At 37.5% G+C, this 23,466-nt stretch overlaps 1 protein-coding gene across 1 annotated transcript; it reads right to left on the reverse strand.

The window, feature by feature from the left end:
• Positions 1 to 781: 781 nt before the first annotated feature.
• Positions 782 to 19,597, reverse strand: ubald2 (UBA-like domain containing 2). Its single transcript, XM_048186791.1, has 3 exons — positions 19,238 to 19,597; positions 10,153 to 10,206; positions 782 to 2,552 (listed from the first exon to the last, which is right to left on the reverse strand). Exons 1-3 carry the CDS (start codon positions 19,580 to 19,582, stop codon positions 2,193 to 2,195), a joined length of 759 nt encoding a protein of 252 aa, XP_048042748.1. The 5' UTR covers positions 19,583 to 19,597; the 3' UTR covers positions 782 to 2,192.
• Between the last annotated feature and the right edge of the window lie 3,869 nt (positions 19,598 to 23,466).

Here is a 23,466-nt window from a genome sequence, read left to right on the forward strand (position 1 = left end):
ATTCTTGCCTAAACGGTCATGAAGGTTTACCCAAGAATGGTTTTATGAACATTTACAAATTCATTCTGCTTGTGCTTAAACTCTATTAGATGATTTATCTGGGAAGGTAGAGTTTGTAAATCCATTTGCGGTTAAATTTTACCAATGAACTTAAAAAGCAGAGCAAATATAGGTAAATAGTTCGTAAAACCAAAATCGATTTCTCTACTTTCGTTTAAATGGGAATGGATTTTACGTATAATAAAATATATATATATATATATATATATATATATATATATATATATATATATATATATATATATATATATATATATATATATATATATATATATATATATGCAAAAATCAATTTGCGGTTAAATGGTCATATATAAAATTGTATTTTATATATATATATATATATATATACATATATGACAATTTAACCGCAAATGGATTTACATATGTCAATATATACAATACAATATATACAAGACAATTTAAGCTAGAATATGTAAACAGTTTGCAGGTCAATTCTTGGTAAAATTTGTGACTATGATTTGGTTTTTGCGACTAATTCATACGAATTCAACATGACAAATGACAAAATAATTGAGCTATGAATGACTATGATCAATTTGCCTTATTTATGGAACAAGCTAAACAATTTCCTGTGTACATCAATAAATCCATTCCGTACCGAATTAAAAATGTCAATTTACACAAGACTGCATTTGTGAATCATTTACATAGTAATTTTCAGGGGGAAAAAAATAAACTTTTAAGTTTCTTGGGCACATTTTCTCATCTAAACGACAGACACTGAACAAAGCGTACATGTATTGCCTCACAGCCTTGTTTTCAATCGCTTTAAAAGAAATACGGCATCTATAGCCTGACTGAGGTCGAACTAAACCACAAACTCAAACGGCAAAAGTGATTGTCTAAGATGAACGAATGAAGGGAAGCTGACATCATGCTAATAAAAACTAAAGAACCGTGTCATCTCAGAATATCACAGCCAATCAACGTTCTGAACTAGGGTCAGCCTTCCCGCTCTATAGCATCACAACCAGTACGACACAAATGCCAATAAGTGATACCAGACCAGTCCTCGTCCGCTGAGGGGTCTGAGCCGAGCCCGATTGGTTTCACACAGCGCGTTCAGCAAAGAGCGTGAGGTATTTGAGGCCTCCGTCATCACACAGAGAGGCCATTCAGCCATCCAGAGACATGATCAGGAGGTAGCAGGAGCTGAGCTTCACTCCGCCGGCTGTGTGGATCCAACGAGCTTTACAAATCAAATAGGAGCACGCTAGTATTTTTAGTTTTCTGCAGGTAAACAAACCCCAAACAAAACACTTTTTTTTTTTTTAAAGCTTGAGTCTGTAATTCTCCACCACAGTTTTAGTTTAAACACAAGAAGCTTTCCTGATTTAACTGTGTACATGATAAAAGTTGGGAAACAAAAATAAACTTTGCATTTAAAGTCATCATTACTGAAAAATAAAACGAATGAATCAGGGCATCATCTCAAACAATTCTGACCAGGATTATTGCAAACTGTTCCTGGTCATTTCCTGGTTTTTCCATTTATATCTGAAACAAAGGTTGTTTGTTTTGTATGAACCACAATAATAAATGCAACTCAGCATCTCCGTTACGTCTGAAGCTGTACGCACTTGAAAATGTGCATTTTGAACAAATACACGATAGTCATTTAACAGCAGATAACTATCTCTACAGAAATGTCCTCCTGATGCTTCCCGGGATGCAGAACAGCACCACCACCATGATGTGCCATTATTGTTCGTCGGCCATTTTATTGCGAGTGCGTGTTGCCGACACGGCGCTACGGAGGAGGAGAGAGTCCGAGAACAGCGGGAAAAAGAGCGACGACCGAAGATTCACACGCACACATTCGTCCGGTCTGACTCCGTGGCTTCCTTCCGCTGAACTTCTTTGGGACTCCGCCACCTCTTTTATAACTTCCATAATTTTTTTTTTTTTACTCCATAGTGGTTCTTCCCCGGGTTTGGACAGAAATTAAATCGACAATAGATAAAAGAACAAAACGAGATCTCCAAAAGAAGACTGTTCATCTTTAGAAAACAGAAAGAAAGAGTACCATGTCTTTCCCCCCTTGGCCATTCAAAGTCTCAGTGAGTATTCCCACCCCGTTGAACCCCGTTAAACCCCCCCCCCCCCCCTCATCTCTGGCCGTGCAGGGCTGAAATAACAGGCGTCTGCTGGCCGTTGGCGGGCTGGGAGACGGGCGGCCACGTAAGCGGCTGGTGCATGTGATGGTGGTGGTGATGGAGCGCGTGGTGGCCGGTGGGAGAGGACGGGGGCAGCCAGGCGGGCTGGTGGTTGGGGGGCGAGGATGCCCAGAAAGAGCCGAAGCCCTGTGCGGAAGAGTGGGGAGGAGGAGAGCACGCCATAGACGCCTGGCCAGAAGCGCCGGCTCCGCTGCTGCCACTGCCGCATTCGGACGTCCGCAGCTTGGAGAACATGGTGATGGCATCGGGGAAGTTGGGTGGCGTGGCTGGAGTGTTGCGTGGAGTGCACATCTAAACACAAAAACAAACAATCATCAATGACATAAAAGTGTGAACATGGTAAAAGGAGGAATCCAGTTGAAAACATGTAGGGTTATTATAGTTAACTAAAAGCATATAAAAAACCTTTTAGTAACTTAAAATAAAAGAAATTGTTAACTGAAATAAAGAAACAAACTTATTTTATTTCAGCTAGTTTCCAATGCAACATTTCTCAATTTCATTTAGTTTAACTTGATGTACTAAATTAACTGAAACATTACTATTTTTAATGATTTTGCTCATCAAGGCTGCATTTATTTGATCAAAAATACAGAAAAAAAAGGAAAGAAAAACAGTAAAATTGTGAAATATTAGTTTTAATTTAAAATAATGGTTTTCCACTTTAATATACTTTAAAATATTATTTATTCCTGTGATCAAAGCTGAATTTTCAGCATCATTACTCCAGTCTTCAGAGTCACATGATCCTTCAGAAATCATTATAATATGATGATTTATTATCAATGTTGGAAACAGTTGTGTGGCTTAATATTATTTTGGAACCTTTGATATTTTTTTCAGGATTCTTTGATGAATAATAAAAAAAAAAAACAAACAAACAAACAAACAAACAAACAAACAAAATAACTGAACAGCATTTTTTTTCCCTAAATAGAACAATATATTGTATATTGTTATCTTTTGTAACAATATACACTACCATTTAAAAGTTTGGGGTCAGCTATTTTTTTCCTTTCTTTTTTGAAAGAAATTAATACTTTTATTTAGCAAGGATTCGATAAATTGATAAAAAGTGAATAGTAAAGATATATTGTTAGAAAATATTTCTAATAATGCTGTTCTTTTTAACTTTTTATTCATCAATGAAGTATCACATGGTTCCTTTATGTACCTTTGATCACAGGAATAAATTATATTTTAATATATATTCAAATAGGAAAGATATTTTAAAAATTGTAATACTGTTTTTTTTTCTGTATTTTTGATCAAATAAATGCAGCTTTGATGAGCATAAGAGACTTTCAAAAAGATTAAAATTAGTAATATTTCCAAACTTTTGACCAGTACTGTTTAAAAAAAAAAAGGTAACTAATATATATATATATATATATATATATATATATATATATATATATATATATATATATATATATATATATATATATATATATATATATATATATATATATATATATACACACACACACACACTAGAATAGTATTTCAATGATACTACAATAACACTGGTGTTAAGTTCTTAGAAATGTGCATAATATGTTTATTGGTTTCATATGGTTTTGAAAACCTTGTAAAGAAAAAAAATGCAATGCCTATAAAAATATATGGCGTAACCATCAAATAAAAGCAATAACATTTTCCTTACACCATACTGTCAAGATATAAACTTTGCACGTTCTTTTAACCAATATTATGAATTATAAATTCATAAATAACACTAATTATTTGGGGATTTGCACCAGTTTATATTTTACAGCCTGAAATAACATTGTCTTGATATAAAAAGGACAAATTATCTAATATTTTAATTTCATTTCCTGTTTTATGTTTCTTTAGTCATGCTTGTCGCACCACATGACTTTGATTTGGTGGATAAACATCTTTTCAAATATAAATAAGCAGTTTTGTTAAAATATGACTAGGATTATTTGTTTGGAAAATAATCATATTATAACGTATTTTCTTTAAATAATCATATTTGTATAATTTCTAAGAAATAATAATCAAGAAAAAATTCATTTTTAATGAGCCATATATATGTGTGTGTGTGTGTATGTGTTACATTTATTTTGAATAAGATTAACAAATAGGACAAAAAGATAAAAAGATATTAGTCAAGGTTACTCAAACAAAAAACAGTCTTTGTTTAGTTTTTCATATGACCTCCAACCCTGTGACCTTTAATATTAAACTTTCTACTGTACCTTCTACACATAAATAACTCTTACGATTGGCCAACCACAATACAAATGAATTTCCCCAATGGTCTGGAGGAGGGGGTTTGTGTTACATTATAATATGTGAATAACATGCTTTGAGCCGCACATGTCCGATGTGAAGTCAGTAATCATATCACGCACAGATGCATATGTCAGATACCAGATGAGGCTTTATTGGACTCTTAAACAAAAGTATATGCTCAGTAAACAGAGTCAGATGTTCAAACTGAACACTATTGTGCTGAGCATCAGTCCCATGATTCCCATAAAGCGTTAGTTTTGTTTGCACTGGTAAGCCTCTCTGCTGTCCGTGTTGTATGAAGAAAAGTAGGCCACATATAATGGACAGCAGTTTCAGATCCTGATAACTGCTCCTTTAATAACCACAATACACACACACACTGAGATCAGGTGACTGAAGGGTTTGTCAACAGAGGAGTTTATGGAGTTTAATTTAGGTTGAGCAGCGATGATGAGGGTCAAAAGGACAAACACACATCAGTCTGTTAAGTAGGTCATCAGTGTGGATATAAACACTGAAAGGTCAAAACATCTTCACTCTGTTCTCAATGTTTACATCAACACTGTGACTGGAAAAACACTGTACGGTTCAATTACACTCCTCTTATAGATCTTACAGTCTGTATTTTGCTCTATATTTTGTATCCAGTGGCCACTTTCAAAATCACTGAAGGTACTAAATTAGCATGTTAGCCTTTTCCAAAATAGCTTGTTACTTCGAAAAGCTACACTATTTTTCCCCATATAGTGGGGATGCATGACGATACTACTACAATTTATCACATTTACAAATAACAAAAGCAGTTCCTTACAACTGGGAAATAACCAGCTAAAATTAGTGACACTACTGGTTAAGCTACATTTTTCAGCAACTATTTAAATATTTTTAGATAACACTATTTTCCCCATGAATGCATACAAGATAGAAACAATGGATTGCATTTTCATAAATAAATAAATGTAAACATTTACATAATTAAAAATTCAGACCTAAATCGCCAAAATGAATGTGTAATTTGAGTAGTCAATAGAAAAAAAAAAATGCAATTCAACAAGTAACAGTCGTTACGAAAATGACTTTTTAATACATTTTTAAAGTTTATTTAGCTTATTCTGTGCTAGCTTCATTAAACTGTATTAATCTTGAAATAAGACATTAAAGAGAGTCATTTATTGGAATTATTAATCATCTAAACGTCACTCTCAGCAGTGTGGACGGCGTCTGAATGTTTGTTAACAGTATATCACTGCAAAGGTATTTCCAACTTCTTTTTACTTCTAAGCGAAGAACGGAAATGCGCTATAAAGTGAGATATCAGGGCCTTGAATCACGTTCAGTGTCCATTACGTGTACATGAGAGCGAGCACGAACAGTAAGTTGTTGGCTGCAGTTCATTTAATGGCCACAGGTGTCGCTAATAACAAGGGTTTCTGAACTCTACATAGAGCCCCTTTGAAGCCGCGTTTCCACTAGGAGCTTTGGGGTGGTACTCTGTGTGTTTTGACCTCAGGAACCAGGGTCTAAGTGAAGTTCTGGGTAAAAATTTCCCCCTCAGAAAGTCCCTGCTCACGAGGTAGTACTTTTTCAAAGTTCAGGAACTTTCGGGGGTGGGACATGGGTGCTGAACATGCTGATTGGCAGCATTTTATTTCAACCATCGTTTTTTTTTTTTAATCTGTTGCGGTGCATACAGTAAGAGTTGTTTGCTATTCGAATCAACATTGGAGTTTTAAAAAATACCTCTGATGGACCGACGATGAGGTTCAGGCTTTATTAAGCTTATATGCGGAGGACGAAATCCAGCCGGAACTGGAAAGTCACGCACAGTCCTACGTCACCAGATTACCTTCATGGTATTTAAGACCGCTATGGAAATGCAGCTAGCAACAGGTCTGGGGAGAAAAAAAAGTTCCCGGGACAAATTGTTCCGGGTAATATCGGTGGAAAAGAAATTTGGCTAAAGTGACAATCACAAAAGCTATCAATGGAAGTTAACAGGGCTAACGTTCTGAATAGTTTAAAAGCAGCAAAAAGTTTCACAGTTTTTATTTATTTATTTTTATTTTTACAGTGCAGTAAATAACACCATTTGAGCTGACGAATAGTGTACAAGTTTACGGCTCCAGTGAGTGGTTTCAACTGCACAGGCCCGCAGAGGGTGGAGTGTTTTGCTTTGAGACTCCCTTTTCAAGGACAGTCATAACAGTGTGTGCCGGGCCCAGAGTAAACATGACCTACAGACAGGATGTCAAAGGACCTGTTTGAGACCTGAGGGACTTTCTATGGGGCTCTGCACTGCCTCAAGAGAGTCAAAGCAGGCGTGAACCAATAAAAGCCCCGGCGCTGCTGACAACTTACTATATACCAGCAACAAATATTTTGTGATTCTCAGGAAACTGTATTTTGTACTATATTTTTGATAAAACACATTCCACTTTATAATTACAGCAAACTGTTTAAAAAAAGAAAACTGTGTACTTCAGATAAAAATAAGTCTATATTATTATTATTTATTTAGTGATGAGAACACAAAGGAAGTGACTCATAAGCATGTACATCTGCAGCTGTCAGGAAATGGGTCCTGTGTGTGTATAAATGTCTCCTTTGTGTTGACCGCATGTGTATCATACACACACACACACACACATTCATACACTGTGAGCAGTAATGACACAAACACACACAGATGCTTCTGATCCAATCAGATCCTGCTCTTGTCTTTGCTCCGCCCCTTTGTCCATATACGGTCGCCAGCTGCATGATGTAATGGCTGCTCTCAAAATAAAAACAAACACAGACACACTTCCTGCCTCTGCTTTTCTCAAACACACTCCCTTCACATACAGCCAGATTAAAAGAGAGAGAAACACACACACATATTCAGGCATGCACATGTCGTGGGTGGAGGCTGACGTTGATCTTTTAAAACGCAGCATGACTGTAAGAATCATATCACGGCATGTCCACGGGGACTGGTTTTGTGAGAAGAAAAACTGATTGCGTAACCCTCGGCAGACTGAAGAACAGCGGTTGCACGTCTGCTTTTGTTCGAGAGGAAACGGCTCGGCTCATGTTTCAGCCGTCTGATGAGGGTCAAAAACAGCTGCATGTGCGTGTACAGACACAAAAATCACTTCATCAAGCCACAGACCACATTACTGATCAAACGCTCAACAGCTGTCTGAGATCTGCTCCTATCGCTGAGGGTTTTGTCCAACACATCTTTAAACCAGAGACTGATAAGACTATATCCAGGGACACAGGATATGGACATGTGTGGGAGTCACGGCTGGAAAATTTTCAGGCTGTATTAGATAATCACTTAAAGTCACCATGAAATCAAAATTGACAATTCTTGTTTTTGTTTTTTTTTTAAATAGAATATTGCAGTATTTATTAAAAAATATTTTTATTTGCACATTTTTTTTTTTAAATTCATGTGCCTCATAATCTTTAATCAAAATATCTTCCCCTCCCTCTTGCAGCTCATCTCTTCTCTTCTCTGATGATGTGTTTACTGGCACGAGGGTGTGGCAACTTGTCAATCACACGAGATCCACTAATAGCAAACCACAACCATCCAATCAATCCCCCATGGACAAAATCATTTATTCTTGTTCCAGAGGCAGTTTCACACTGATATACATCACAACTAGGAAGAAAATTGTCTGTTTTTGTTTTGGTCTGTGTGATCCCGCCCACTGCCAGTTTACCCAATAGTATTTCGACACCCCTGGTTGCCAGCTGTTTGAAAACACAGCGTACTGCCGCCTTGGAAGCCAGCAAACAAACTGGGTCAGCGATCACAAATTTTACCAGACCTAAAAGTCCTCATCAATAAAAACATTGCAAACGTATTTTAGCTGATCAATGTACAGTTTAAAGGAACATTCCACTTTTTTTTAAAAAAATAGGCTCATTTTCCAACTCCCCTCGAGTTAAACAGTTGAGTTTTACCGTTTTTGAATCCATTCAGCCGATCTCCGGGTCTGGCGGTACCACTTTTAGCATAGCTTAGCATAGTTCATTGAATCTGATTAGACCGTTAGCATCTCGCTCAAAAATGACCAAAGAGTTTCAATATTTTTAACTACTCTCCTGTAGTTACGTCGTGTACTAAGACCGACAGAAAATTAAAAGTTGCGATTTTCTAGACTGATATGTCTAGGAGCTATACTCTCATTCCGGCATAATAATCAAGGAACTTTGCTGCCGTACCATGGGTGCAGCAGGCGCAATGATATTACGCAGCGCCTATCACAAATGTCTTAGTACACGATGTAATTACAGAAGGTTAAAGTTTTAAATAGGAAAAATATTGAAACTCTTTGGTCATTTTTGAGCGAGATGCTAACGGTCTAATCAGATTCAATGAACTATGCTAAGCTATGCTAAAAGTGGTACCGCCAGACCTGGAGATCGGCTGAATGGATTCGAAAACGGTAAAACTCAACTGTTTAACTCTAGGGGACTTGGAAATGAGCCTATTTTTTTTTTTAAAAGTGGAGTGTTCCTTTAAGGCTTGTTGCTTTCCATTGTCAATTGTTCTTGTTCCTGTTGCGTCTCCTTAATCTGGCAACCCAGGTGAGCGTCAAGTCTGAGGAGGAGGAGGAAGAGGGGGAAACAACTCTCCAATATTTTGAATTTAGACTGCAGTACCCATTTCAACCACTAGCTGTCAATATTACATACTGCACTTTTAAATGCAGTTGACTGTTTTGTAGTCTACAGACATATCTTCCTCACAGTAACTGCTAAAACCTTGATGAGCTGAGTTTATAAATTAACCCACTTTAAAGCACCCCCACCACAGCCATCAAAACTCTTCGGCCATTGCATCACATCTAGCCATTTTATTAAGTGTCTGGCATCATAAGTATTCATAGAGACAGCATAGCAGGTTAAAAATAGTTAAAAGCATCCCTTTGTGCTCCGTCTAGCTGTTTGTGAACACAAGAAAGAAGTGGAACCTCATAAGTGACAGATTTAAAACACTCTACATAATAGGCAGCAACTCCATAAGCCACACAAAATGGTGCTAATGGGCAAAAAACGCAAGGTCTCGAGACGTGTCTTTTAAACTTCTTGAACGCCACGTTTTTAAAATGCTGCATCATGTGCGCGACGCAGCAAAAGATGTGAGACATGAGCGCAAGGGTCAAACACGTCCGTCTAGCACATCTAGACTGAAAAACAATGGAAAAGTGGTGCAGTGGAATGGAAAAACAAAGTAAGTTTTAAAACCGATCCATCATAGAAAATGGTATTTATTATTAAAAAAAAAATAAGGACCAATCCTGTGCAAACACACTAACATTCACAACACAAAACTCTCTGCCTATTCCAACGTAGATCATTTATTGAAATTATGCTGCAACAGACATGATGTTATGATTATGACGTTGATTTGGAATGGTCATGAAAAACAATTATAACTGTTTCCAAGAAGCCCTGACTAGCATGATAAGGGTTTTTCAGGCTCTTTAATATTATCTGTGGCCTTCAGGAAGTCCAGCCCCTCATTATTCTCTCAGATGCTATGTTGAGAACGGGCCGTCTGATGACAATGACAGGATGTTGAACACGGAACTGCTCATTTTCCTTCTCTCTTCATGCTAAACACACTTACCATCTGGTGATGACTGGGGATGTTAGACTCCTGGAAAAACGAGCTCAGAGCCGTCTGTGGAAAAAGAGAGAAAGAGATGGGGATGAGACGGAGGAAGCTGTGTTACAACATGAATGGGCAGAGGAACTCTGGTTTGGAAACACTGATCTTTATCCTCCCTCCTCCTGGCCTGTGACGGCCACGGGTCAGTCGGTTCAAGCACTCTGTGATCTAAAAGAGGGTTTTTAAACCGTCACATGCAATCTGTGCAGGATTCTAAGAACTGATACACTATGCGGGCTCTGAGCTCATGAAAAATGTGAGATTGGAAAATACACATAGGCAACCAGTTTTGCTTACCAAGATAAGCATAACTATTACTTACTGCTTAAACTTGGGTTTTGTAGCACTGTTTGTACTAAGAACATCAATGATGCCTCAAAATAGTGCAGCTTTTTGTCTAGTGGAAGACTTACAGTGAAGAGGGGACCCAGAATATTTGAAGCCCTTATGACTCTAAAAATGTCATTTAAATCAAGCTATTTCCCTTGCACCTTTAATACATGCAAGTGTAGACATCTTCACCAATATTTACACAAAAAAATACATATTTTTAATTTTTTTTAAATTTCTCAAGATAAAGTATTTAACAAATATAATTATTAATTCATAAATATAATTACATTTTTGGGGGAGTTGCACCACATGACATTTTACCTGAACTAATCTTAATCTTAATCATCTGATATTTTATATTTTTTTTTTATTATCATACTCTGCAATAATTTCCTATTTAATGTTTTTTTCTTCTTCTGCAAGTTTCTGTGTGTTGGTTGCCCCACATTTCATTATGATAAAGTACTAACAAAGTAGTGTTGTCAAAAATGTTGATCTTTTTTATGTATCGATACTGAAATATCTGAAACGGTTCCAATACTCCGAAATTGCTGCGTATTCTCAGTCTCTCTTCTCTACGGTGGCGAATTGACACATACCCGCCTCCTCTCACTCACTCTTCTCATTCGCTCCGGTTGAATAGTGCTTGTGTTGTGCATAATTGTACTCATTCCCGCAGGTTTCGCGCTCACACCAAAAGCGTGCGCACCACTAATCTATATAAGTGGCGCTCTCATAAAGCCGCCTCTCAAACAGTTTGCAAATACCAAGTTAACTTCTTTTTCGTGGCTTATTGCACTTAAAAGGTCAAATACATACAAAATTGTCAAAATGCCCTTCTTGCCAAGTATTCAGGTAAATACTGTCAGTTTTGGAATGTAAATAGTTGAGAGAAAACGCATGTTGTGTAACAGTATATTGGATCAGTGCATAAGCTCTTAAAGTGACAGCAGCCTAATAAACCTGCTGCTGTCTGTCATGTTAATAAAAGAAGAAAAGACAAAGAGAAAATCACTTGCTGCTCTTGACTGAATAACTTTTGCAACTTTTAATGCAAGCATTAATCTGAATTTAAGACTACAGTGTTATTTTACATTTGATTACTTTCATTTCTGTAGAATTTCTTACCTGAATATACCATTAGACCTATTTGAAAAACTTAAAGCCATGTTTATTCCATTTGTCTCTTTATTCTATTGTATTTATTTGTGATATCATTCGCAATTCGTTTATTTGTTCTAATTTTATTACTGACTGTTTGTCTTTTTCTTGTGAATGTAGTTCAAAGATTCAGATAAAGCCTCTCTGTGCTGATTTAGGAAGGAAAAAAAAAAAAAAAAAAAAAAAAACAACAACGATCTGTATGGCGGTATATATGGCAGTTTTCCCTATGGTATCGAAAAATGTATTGAATACCGATCAATATCAAAGTTGGAAATTCCAGTATTGTGACAAAACAATAACAAAGGTTCTTTTCTAGATTTTTTTCTAGATCTTTTTATGAACCTTCATTATACCAAGAAAGTTGACTTTGTTATTCAAAAAGATGAATAAAAGAGAAGATGTGTATTCAAGTCATTAGATATATATATAATCTGTTTTGAATGATTAATTTAGGGTGAAAAATTGAGCATCGTGTCAAGAGTATGAATGTTTCATAATATGATTTGCTGATGATTCATGTGTTCAGAGCATCTCTGAACTCCACGTATGGCCTTTCAACAGTCATGGTTTCAGTATTGCCCAACACATGAGTGTCTGGCCTTCTCTCCCTCAAGCCCTCGTCTGGTAACACTTCCCTCAGTGAGCGCCCTCTTCTCATCCCCCGCCCGGCCCCTTCCCCCTCTCCTGTCTTTCTCCTGTTCTCTCGTTTTGTTTAACAACAGCCACGGCTAGTGCAGGAATGTCTGCGGCTTGACGTGACACACATATCAAGATGAACTCGCCAATCCGCCATTGTTTCCGCTGCTACATAACCACAGAGTTCTTTGTCATCGAATCTTCTCTGTCCCTCCCCCAAACGCCATCATGTGTACAGAGATTGTTCTCATTCAAGTGCTGAACTATTGCTCATTTCCGACTGCACACACACGGTTATGGCTCTAAACAACGCTCGTTTGTACCACTGAGCATCTGTATTGTATTAACACTGGCACTAACTGCTAAAGAAGGATTCCTCAATGTACAAACCTGGCATCCGAACTAGCAATGAGTCGAACCCTTAGGTGAACGGCTAAATAAGATACACAGCTGAGATAGTGATCCTGGTGAGCTAACCATCCAAGATAGCATGTTTGAATATTGTTTGTTAAGAATATATTGGATCATTCATGCACTACCTGATAACACACAAAAACGCTAAAACCTTACTGAAAATCTGAAAGCTGATTGGCTTGGATTTCTGTGAAGAAGTGAGTGGAAAGTTTTTTATTCCAGGCTGTTACAATGAGCTTCCCAATGTAAACCCTAGACACCGTATTTGAAGGTTCGTAAGAATGAATCTTTGAAAGACATTCTTCCGATATCAATCAAATTCTTTGCACATTATCTCTATTACACCTGATTTCAGATATAATGTCAATAAATAATCACAATGTGCCAGTCAAAGGGTCTCTTCCCATCAACATGAGCAATTCTTGACGAGAATAATGCAATGTGGACAGCTTGAAAGGTCTGGATTCATGAAACCTGTGTTCAAATCAGTGCTTGATTTCCACAATTGAACGTTAAATTGGCATTTGTTGGGTTGTTGAATGTCTGAGAAGAAGTGACGTACTGTAATCTGGTAATTGTCCGCGTTAATCGACATCTGTCGTACAGTATGAAATGGTCTTAAGATAGCCAAAAATGCTGTTAGGCTAGCTACCAAAAATCAAGTTTACAGCTGCTACAACACAAACTATTCGAGAACTGTGTTGATTACAGTTTAAAGGTGCAGCCACATTTACTGTTTGGTGAATTTCTGCAACTCAAAATCCAGTCATTTCAATAGGAAATTTCATGTGTGGGTGAACGATTTCATTGCAACAGTTTGAATAGGTCACATAGATTTGCAGCTATTGTGTGGCGCTCACAAAGAGGTCACTTTCAAACAAAGCAGTTTTCTGTTGGTCAATGTGCGAATTCACGTGACCATCTTGAACCTGATTGCAAAATCTGCATGGGGTAATTTTTCACCCCCATATGTGAAATTACTGGCCACAACCATTTTTGGACTTCAATTAGGGCTGGCCGATATGGCCATATGATAATTATCACAATATTAATTTACCATTAATTGGGAAGGAAATGATTTCCACATATTTGTTAGACCTTGAGAATGAAAATAAACATGTAAACTTGTTTGTTCATAATTAAACTACACCGAGTAGCTTAATTTAGGGCCCCATGAAATTCATTTTAAATTCTGTTTTCTATTTTATTTATTTTTATTTTTTCATTATTTAATACAAATTTATATAAACATTAAAAAGCTTTTAAAATGTAATCAAATGAAAATATAATTAATTTACAGCAAAAAATTGCATTTTTTTGTCAAGATGCTGCACAACTGAACTGTATAAATTTAAAACGGATGAAAAAAAAAATATCTTGGTTGTATGATATTCTGTAGAAATATTACCATTATTATTACTCTGAGAAGTACATTTGAGTATACAGTTAGTGATATATTTCCGTCATCATTTCTTGAAGTTAAACCAAACTTTTATTTTGCTGGTTTGTCGTGAAGATCTTTCAGTTTTAATTTCAGTGTGTATTTGACGGTAGTTTTTTCTCAAATGAAATGATGAAAAGCTTGTAAAGTGACTGAGAGTGGCTGGATATGAAGTTCATGTGTTCGTGTCCTCATATACGGAGTCGAAAGACGCTGAAAACACATGTGTATGAGTTTGTGTATCAGACGAAACCACGCCTCTCATTCACACAGAGACACACAGAAATCATTTATAAGCATCATGCACTCACTGAATGTGTGATAGGCTGTTAGAATAATCCGTATTGAGTAAAAACATCCAGAAATTATCATCGTTATTGACGTAAATCTCGATTATGATGATACCGTTTATCGCCCAGCCCTAATTTCGATAAATATCTCTGCAAAAAGTAACTGTAAATGTGAGCGTACCTCAAGCCTGCAGTCAGTGATCACGATTTTGATGGATTGTCACTTTCTATGTACAATTTCTTAAACTGAGTAACAGTTTTGTTATTCAAGTCAGCAGTACTAGTGTAAAGTTTAGTCCTCAACTTACTGATGCATAAAACTGCAATAAACTCATTTAAATATGGTTCTCCTCAGCTTGTTTTTGATGTGTAGCCTACATAAAAGGAAGCATTCAGGTAGCCAAGAAAAGTATTATAATGTAAACTACAATCACCATTACAATATCAACGGAAACAATTGACAATTGTGCTTAATGTCAGTTTCTAGGTTGAGTGTCACATCCAGCCTCTCTGCAAACGCTGCCGATTTCTGCCGTTACGGTGGAAATACAGAACATGCCCACAGAGAGCCATCTCACCAACACACAACATGCCCGCACTAAACCAGGTCAGTTATGTGCAGAAAGGGACAGAGAAAAAAAAAAAATGGAGAAGCTACACACAAGCTGTTAGAGCGAATCAAAGTCAATACGCTGTCATGTGGACACTGCTCTGGGAATAGCAACAAACACTCGAAAATGTCAGTGATTCTGTTTTTACACTTGGTTTTATGGCTTGCCTTGGCCCGAACCATACCTTTGACTTTACCCTTTACAGAAGGTCTCTTTCCACATTGTAGTGTTTGGTTCTGAACTGCGATACGAGATGAGTAACAGTGCGAGTACTAGTGACAGATGTTTACCAGGTAACGGCTCATGAGGAGACGGCAACAGCTTCTCCGGTTTATTCATATTTTTGTTCCTTTGGTTTTACAACCACAGCAGGACACAGCCACAGATGCAAGAGATGCAACAAATGCTCACCAAAGGCCAAGGAAATGAAGGTATCACCAGATTTATGGAAGGAGTGTTTGAGGAAATACTAGGCAATACTTTATGCTGATATTCAAACATCTAGCTTCCCGAGACTAAAATACAGCCGGCGGCTGGTCAACGTGCTTCTACAGCGTGTAAGCTTTAGCTGTCCCTGGCTGCTCTTGGCTCCTGATGTTATCACAGAATGAGATCAGAAGGTTAAGAGCAGAGCTCTCTGACCCCTTCATCTGTCACCGAACCTATACATCGTATAATAGAGATCCAAAGGGGACACTTGTCCTAGACATGCACTTGCTACAATCAATCAAACCGCTACTACCCAACACCAGAGAGAGAGAGAGACCCTCTTAGACCACCTGTTCAAACTACAGCAGCTACAACAGATCGCTCAGAAGGAGAAACCATCTGGACGCCGCCGATACTTCAGGATTAATTGAGAATGTCAATGCTGGGAATGTAAACACAAGCTTGTCTGTTAGTGAAGGTGTGGTTGACTTCCCTTCTTTCACAATCAAAAACAGACCAGTAAAAGTTAACAAACACAAAACCACAGTATATGAGGAAACAGTTATGACAACACCAGCATGCCCTGACAAAGTATACTATGCACAGTAAGCAAAGTTTTAAGGCTGTTCACACCAAGAACATTAACTATTGCGTATCAGTATCAGCCGATATATGTTCATTTTTAATGTTATTGTCATCGGCCCAATAAGAAATCTTGGCTGATCTATTAAAGCCGATAAATAATTGCTTATTTCCTTCAGCTGAGACACTTCAGATGCGCACCGTTCACCATGATGGCTTTGAATTGACTGAAATATGATTGGAATCACTTCAAAGAGGAAAATACAATTAAGTGCAATGTCCGTCATATAGGCTACATAAAATTATAATGAGAACATTTGGTGAGACATTTGTTTTTGTAAACAGGCTCTCAAAAATTATATAAAAATTTGGATTTAGATTGATCGGCCAATATATCGGTTATCAGCTTTCAAATATAAAGAATTATCGGCTAAAATTTTCTTATCGGTGCATCCCTAATATTTTGAACTCTATCTTTATTGTTAATGTCCTTAGTGTGACAGGCCTTTAGGCTGCATCTGAGCAATGAAAAAGTGCAAATTCACAGTATTCATAAAACACTAGGCGAAAAGTACCCACATGACCTATTTTGAAATGCATATTGAATGGATTTGTTACTATCCCATAAGGACACGGAAGAGGAGTTGTGAATGGCAGTGAAGTGACGCATCTGATGCCGTAGATCACATGACAATGACAACATGGCATCTGGATTACATCCATACTACCAAAGACTATAGAATAACACAAGATGCGTCTCTCGTATTGTTTTGAATGGGAGATAGTGCAACACCCAATAAGGCGGAATAAGTCCCGCCTTCAAAATAAGAGCCAATCGCTGATTGGTAAAGTCAACGTGTCACTGCAGCCGCTGTTAGAAGCTCCGGTTCCTATAGAAACAGTCAGACGTGCATTTAGGACTGTGCATGAGCATTAGCTTGATCTAGCCTGAAAAATACCGTTTTTTTTGTCATGATTCGAGCGTTTAGAAACAAAATTTATAAGATAGTTGTTGTCAGATTTCATTGGTGATTTCAAATATGAAATTTAATTGAAAGCTTGGCAAACAACTTTGGAGAATTTGATGTTTCCCCATTCTAAGAGATACGAGCTGCACTTGAATGCCTGAGAGGCGTTTCAAAGATGGCCGCCGAGTGAAAAAAAAAGGGACTTTGATACTACACACATTCATTTTATACAGAACATACTTTTTAATTATTGTAGTGTACGCAATTTCAAGTGCACCCTTAAACATGCAGTATACAACAAAGCACACTGATCCCACAATGCAGTGCACTCAAGCAGCATGAATGAATCTGCCGTAACATCAGCCATATTTTTTCTTCCAGACTCCTTACTTGATTTGTCTGCCAAAAGAAACTATTATTTTTACACCAAGTTTAGATTTGCAAAATAACTGGACGCCACTCCCTAAGTTACATTTCCATGCAATAAGGTCATGTGACAACAACATAGCTGTTTGAAATGTTTACCATTATCAATAAAAGCGGTTTCACACACTATTCTCTTTAAAAATAGGCAGCATTCCAGTCAAAACACGGTCTGTTGAGAGTAGAGTAAACTTTACCCTACTTACTAGGGTTGAGCTAAAGGGAATTGACTTACTCACTGGCTTACTACACTCATATCTGCTTTATAAACAATACACACATTATCTAGCCAAACCAGTATGTGTGTGTGTGTGTGTGTGTCCGTCCTGTACACAACCACTGGACCATTTCAAACAATCAACACAATGAACCTACAAGCAAAAACAAAACAGGAACAAAAAACACACACACACGAGAGAGGGAGGTTGTGAATGATTAAAGTGTGCTTGGGTTCATTTGGCTGAATTTTCACCAGGGAATGTAAATAAATAAAAACTCTCTCTCTCTCTCTCTCTCTCTCTCTCTCTATCTGTGAGTGTGTTGCAACACTGCTGATCGTCTCCGAGGCATGTCCGTTTGTGGCAAACACTTCTTCCTTACAGGAAACACTCAAAACAACCACACGACACTTCAAATGTGAGCTGGATAACACTTATTAATAAATCATCATAACAAATACAGACTGGCAAGAAACGCAATACTTATTATCTGTTTATTTACCATTTTTGTACTGTTCTTCTGTCATGGTTGTTTGGCAATATTTTGACTGTTGTACTCATCGTATATTTGATATAAACATGTCTTTGTGTTCACTTATTTTCAGTAAATGAATATGATGGTCATGTATAATCATATCCTTGTCTCTCCATCCATGTGTTCAATCAGAAACGCCAAGGTCATGGGTTCAAATCCCAATGAAGGCATGAACAACTCAAATGTAGACGCTGAATTCAGTGCAAGCCGCTTTGGATACTAGCATCTGCCAAATGAATAAATGAAGACTTCAGATGCAAAAGCCTCTAAGTGCCATCTGAAATTTTCTTCTAAAATGAGCATTTTTATCAAGCTTGTACATTTAGGGTCAGTAATTTCAATCTAATGGCAATTTATAGGTCCTTTTCATTGCCATTAGAGTGAAATTACTGACCCTAAATGTACAAGCTTGATAAAAATGCTCATTTTAGAAGAAAATTTCAGATGACACTTAGAGGCTTTTGCATCTGAAGTCTTCAAATGTGATGTACCTATCTACCCAATCCATCTATTTTCTATTCTATCCATGTAATGTGTCATCCATTTACAATATGCAAAGCCTAAATGTCTTGAATAGGTCTTCAAACAAGCACATTTCAACACTGCTTCCTTCCTCCCTGAGCAGCTTTAACACAACTATAAAGCAGGTCGTGTTGGTTTCCATCAGGTCTGTATTAAACAGAGATAATCTCAGTGGCTTTAGTGAGGGTTCAAACACAAAGCTGCTCTGCCTCGGACTGGCTAACAGGCTAACAGCAGGCTAGCCCATGAAAACATCACCGTCTCGACCGATATATAGTCAACATGAAACGCTTTACTCACTGTTTACATGCAAACAAATGCGACGTGGCTTTACATAACGCATCCGGCGCGCTGAAAAGCGCTTTGAACGCGATCATACACACACCAAAAGGAGTGCTATGAGGTCTAAAAGGTTAGAATAAAGCGCCGCCGCGGTGAATTGTGCTGATAATATATGGATTATGAATTAACGGTTACCTCGAACTGCCAGTGCGCCGCCTGCAGAAGCTGCTTCGCCTGGTCCGCCGCGCAGCCCGCGGTCAAAACAAACTGGTTAATCATCACTTGATGCCTCAGCTCGTCCATATTCACCGACATCGCCGCTGTTCGCTCCTCCCGTGAACGGAAAACACCGTGCGATGTTTGTATGTTCGTTGAAAGCGAGCGTCCCTGCCAGGCCCTTCCTTCACACTCTCTCCTCGCTCTCCTTCCAGTAACAACAAATATTTTCATGTCATCATCACCAACAACAAACCCGAACACGGCCTCTGATTGGCTACACAGGCAAAACAGCGAGTACACACGGGTGTCCCATTGGTCCATCCACAGATTGCCAATGGGCTCAAGTGACGTAATTTAAAGCAACGCGTCGCGCGTGGTTGGACGCTAGCGATCGGCATGAGCTCTCTCATTGGTCAGCACAGCAGGAAGATGAATACTTTCTGTTTACATTGTTTTACTGGACACACATATAGTGTGCGCTGGAGTCCATTAGAGTGAGTAAAGTCACCATGAAATCACTATGTCTAATGGAATATTGCAGGGTTTATTATTAGATATGATTTATCCGATATTTTTTTCTTAATTCATGTGCTCTCGTAATCTTTAATCAAAATAACTTCCCCCCTCTCTTCTCGTCTCTGATGACGTGTTTACTGGCGTGAGGGCGGGGCAACCTGTCACTCACATGAGATCCACCAATAGCAAACCACAACCATCCAATCAATAGAGCGCAACAGTGCCCGCCCCCTTTTTTCAGCGGCGATGGTTCTGGAAGTATTTGTTCATTCATTTTTCCCAGAGGGATTTTAAAATAGTCTTCCTTAAAGCCATTAAAAGTTTAGTTCACTTTCAAATTAAATTTTCCTGAGAATTTATTCACCCCCATGTCATCCAAGATGTTCATGTCCTTCTTTCAGTCGAAAACAAATTAAGGTTTTTGATGAAAACATTCCAGGATTTTTCTCCTTATAGTGGACTTCAATGGCCTCCAAACGGTTGAAGAATTAATCAAAATTACAGTTTCAGTGCAGCTTCAAAGGGCTTTAAACGATACCAGACAAGAATAAGGGTCTTATCTAGAGAAACGATCGGCCATTTTCTAAAAAAAATACAACTGTATATTCTTTATAAATACAAATGATCGGCGTGTACGTGCTTCCGCTTTCCGTATACTTCAAAACGCTTACGCTGTATGTCCCACGCCTTCCCTATTCTACTTACGGAACGAACGCGGCGCCAGTTCTGTTTTTTTCAAAAGATGGTTTTTAGTGAGGATAAGAACTACAATCCCATGAAGCATTACAAACAGTATAATGGATTACACATTATATGAGTAAAAACAATGTTTTTTGCAGATTATGCATACAAACATTTCAGTATTTTGTGAGCGTAGCGAGACCAACTCGATTACGTCATTGGCAGTGCTTCATGGGAATGGGCGGGGCTAAAGAGCTATTTTGGAGCGTGTTGCTTTTTTCGACTCTCTTGCTGCGTCCGAAATCGCGTACTGTTGAGTAGGTACTATATTTTAATTTAAATTTACATCACGACTGTTGAAAAAGAACGTTCTATAGAGTATGAATGAATTCGGATGTACTACATCCGCTATGTTTTTACTGTCACATGACCTACCAGCGTCAGTTACGTCCCTTCAACTATGAATTCGGACATACTGCTCTGTTCACATACTGTTTTTCACATACTATATAGTAGAGTAGTATTCGATTTCGGACGCAGCGTCTGATTGGTGTAATTTTCTGTACAGCATCATGGGTAATGTAGTTTTTCACAAGGATTCCATTGTTGAACACGATTATTTAAAAAAAATAAGCTGAATTAGTGCAGGCTGACATCTTCAACTGAAGCAAATACCATCGATTAACAAGCTTGTAGCTCATGGTATGGCTGTTTTTAAAGGTTTATAAGTTATTGTTCAAAATCAAATGAAAGGAGTTTTTACTTCCAGAACCCAAATGTTGCGCTCTATTCCCAATGAACAAAATTAAGTCCCTTTCCTTGTTCATTCATGCAGATATACATCACAATTTAGGGAAGAAAAGACTATCGCAACTTCCGTTTCATGCCGACTTTAAGACAAGACCAGTTTTATATATTAAAACTACAGGCCTAATAATAATAATAATAATAATAATAACATGTAATTGCTGAATAAAAATGTAATAAATAAAGAAACAAATGCCACATGTAGCACATGTCCCAAGCTCACAAAGGCTTCAGTCAGGTGTAAATGGGTTGTTAGCCACTGCTTTGAAATGAATTCAGGAGTTTCAACCCACCCAGCTGAGAGTCTGAATAATTCAGACTGGGTGTCAGAGAAAGCCTGTTATGGAGAAGGCTATCTATAATGTAATGCAGCTGGGCGATTCTTCTGTGATCTGTGTATTGAGTTGTAACACAGTGATCTGCTGTGAGAATGGATACACTGACATTAATATCAGCAGTGAGAGACTGCATGCTCCATGTGGCAAGGCAATAGAAACCACACCTTCAGTTGCTGCTTTGAGAAATTATGTAAAAGGTTTTCACAACTTTTATCAAACATCTTGCACCAAGCACTGAAGGTGCTGGAACCAAACTGTTTTGTTCTGATCACGGACCGCAAGTCATAGAGATGTCAAACTCACACACACACACACACACGCACGCACGCACGCACGCACGCACGCACACACACACACACACACACACACACACACACACACACACACACACACACACACACACACACACACACACACACACACACACACACACACACGTCGGACACTAGGTGGTGCTATAATCACATTTGCGTTTTGGTTCATAACTACGGATGAGGATTAAGGCCAAGCAAAAATAAAAAAATAAAACCATCTCGAGATTAAAGTTGTTAAATTTCGAGAAAAAACTCGTTAAATTTCGAGAAAATAGTCGACATAAAATGTTGAGAATAAACTCATTAAATTACAAGAAAAAAATTCAAGAAAAAAGTCGAGATAAAATGTTGAGAATAAAGTCATCAAATTACGAGAAAAAACTCGTTAAATTTTAAGAAAAAAGTCGAGATAAAATGTTGAGAATAAAGTCATTAAATTACGAGGAAAAAACTCGTTAAATTTTAAGAAAAAAGTCGAGATAAAATGTTGAGAATAAAGTCATTAAATTACGAGGAAAAAACTCGTTAAATTTTAAGAAAAAAGTCGAGATAAAATGTTGAGAATAATGTCATTAAATTACAAGAAAAAAGTCGTTAAATTATGAGAACAAATTCGTAATGAGTTTTTTCTCGAAATTTAACAACTTTAATCTTGAGATGGTTTTATTTTTTTATTATTGCTTGGCCCTAATCCTCTTCCGTACATAACTCTGGAACAAAGGCTAGAATAAAAAAACAGCCCATTTTTGTCAATCACTTGTTTCATATTCAAACAACTATATTTCATATATTTTGCTGCTCCACGGCACAACGGACCGCAGACACGTCAAGTCCTCCCCAAGAAATACAAACTATGCTGAGTGAAGTTTCAGTCTCATAACTTTTTACCTGTATTGGATTTAAGACACACTTGAGAATTCCACCATCTACACAAGTCTACTTTTCTACTTTTCTGTAGTCGGCATGAAATGGAAGTTGCGATAATCTTTTCTTCCCTATTATGACATATATCAGAGTGAAACGGCTTCTGGAACAAGAACAAATGTAGGGCGGGGCTTGATTTTGTCCATGGGGATTGATTGGATGGTTGTGGTTTGCTATTGGTGGATCTCATGTGAGTGACAGGTTGCCCCGCCCTCACGCCAGTAAACACATCATCAGAGAAGAAATGAGCTGCAAGAGGGAGAAGTAATTTTGATTAAAGATTACGAGGACACATAAATTTAAAAAAAAAACGATGTGCACGGATAAATCACCTATATACGGAAGAGGATTAGGGCCAAGCAATAATACAAAATTAAAACCATCTCGAGATTAAAGTTGTTAAATTTCGAGAAAAAAGTCGAAATAAAATGTTGAGAATAAACTCATTAAATTACGAGAAAAATGTCGTTAAATTTCGAGAAAAAAGTCAAGATAAAATGTTGAGAATAAAGTCATAATTTAATGAGTTTATTCTCAACATTTTATCTCGACTTTTTTCTCGAAATTTAACAACTTTAATCTCGAGATGGTTTTATTTTTTTATTATTGCTTGGCCCTAATCCTC

The sequence above is a fragment of the Megalobrama amblycephala genome, linkage group LG1 (genome assembly GCF_018812025.1).
Source record: "Megalobrama amblycephala isolate DHTTF-2021 linkage group LG1, ASM1881202v1, whole genome shotgun sequence".
Lineage (NCBI taxonomy): Eukaryota > Metazoa > Chordata > Actinopteri > Cypriniformes > Xenocyprididae > Megalobrama > Megalobrama amblycephala.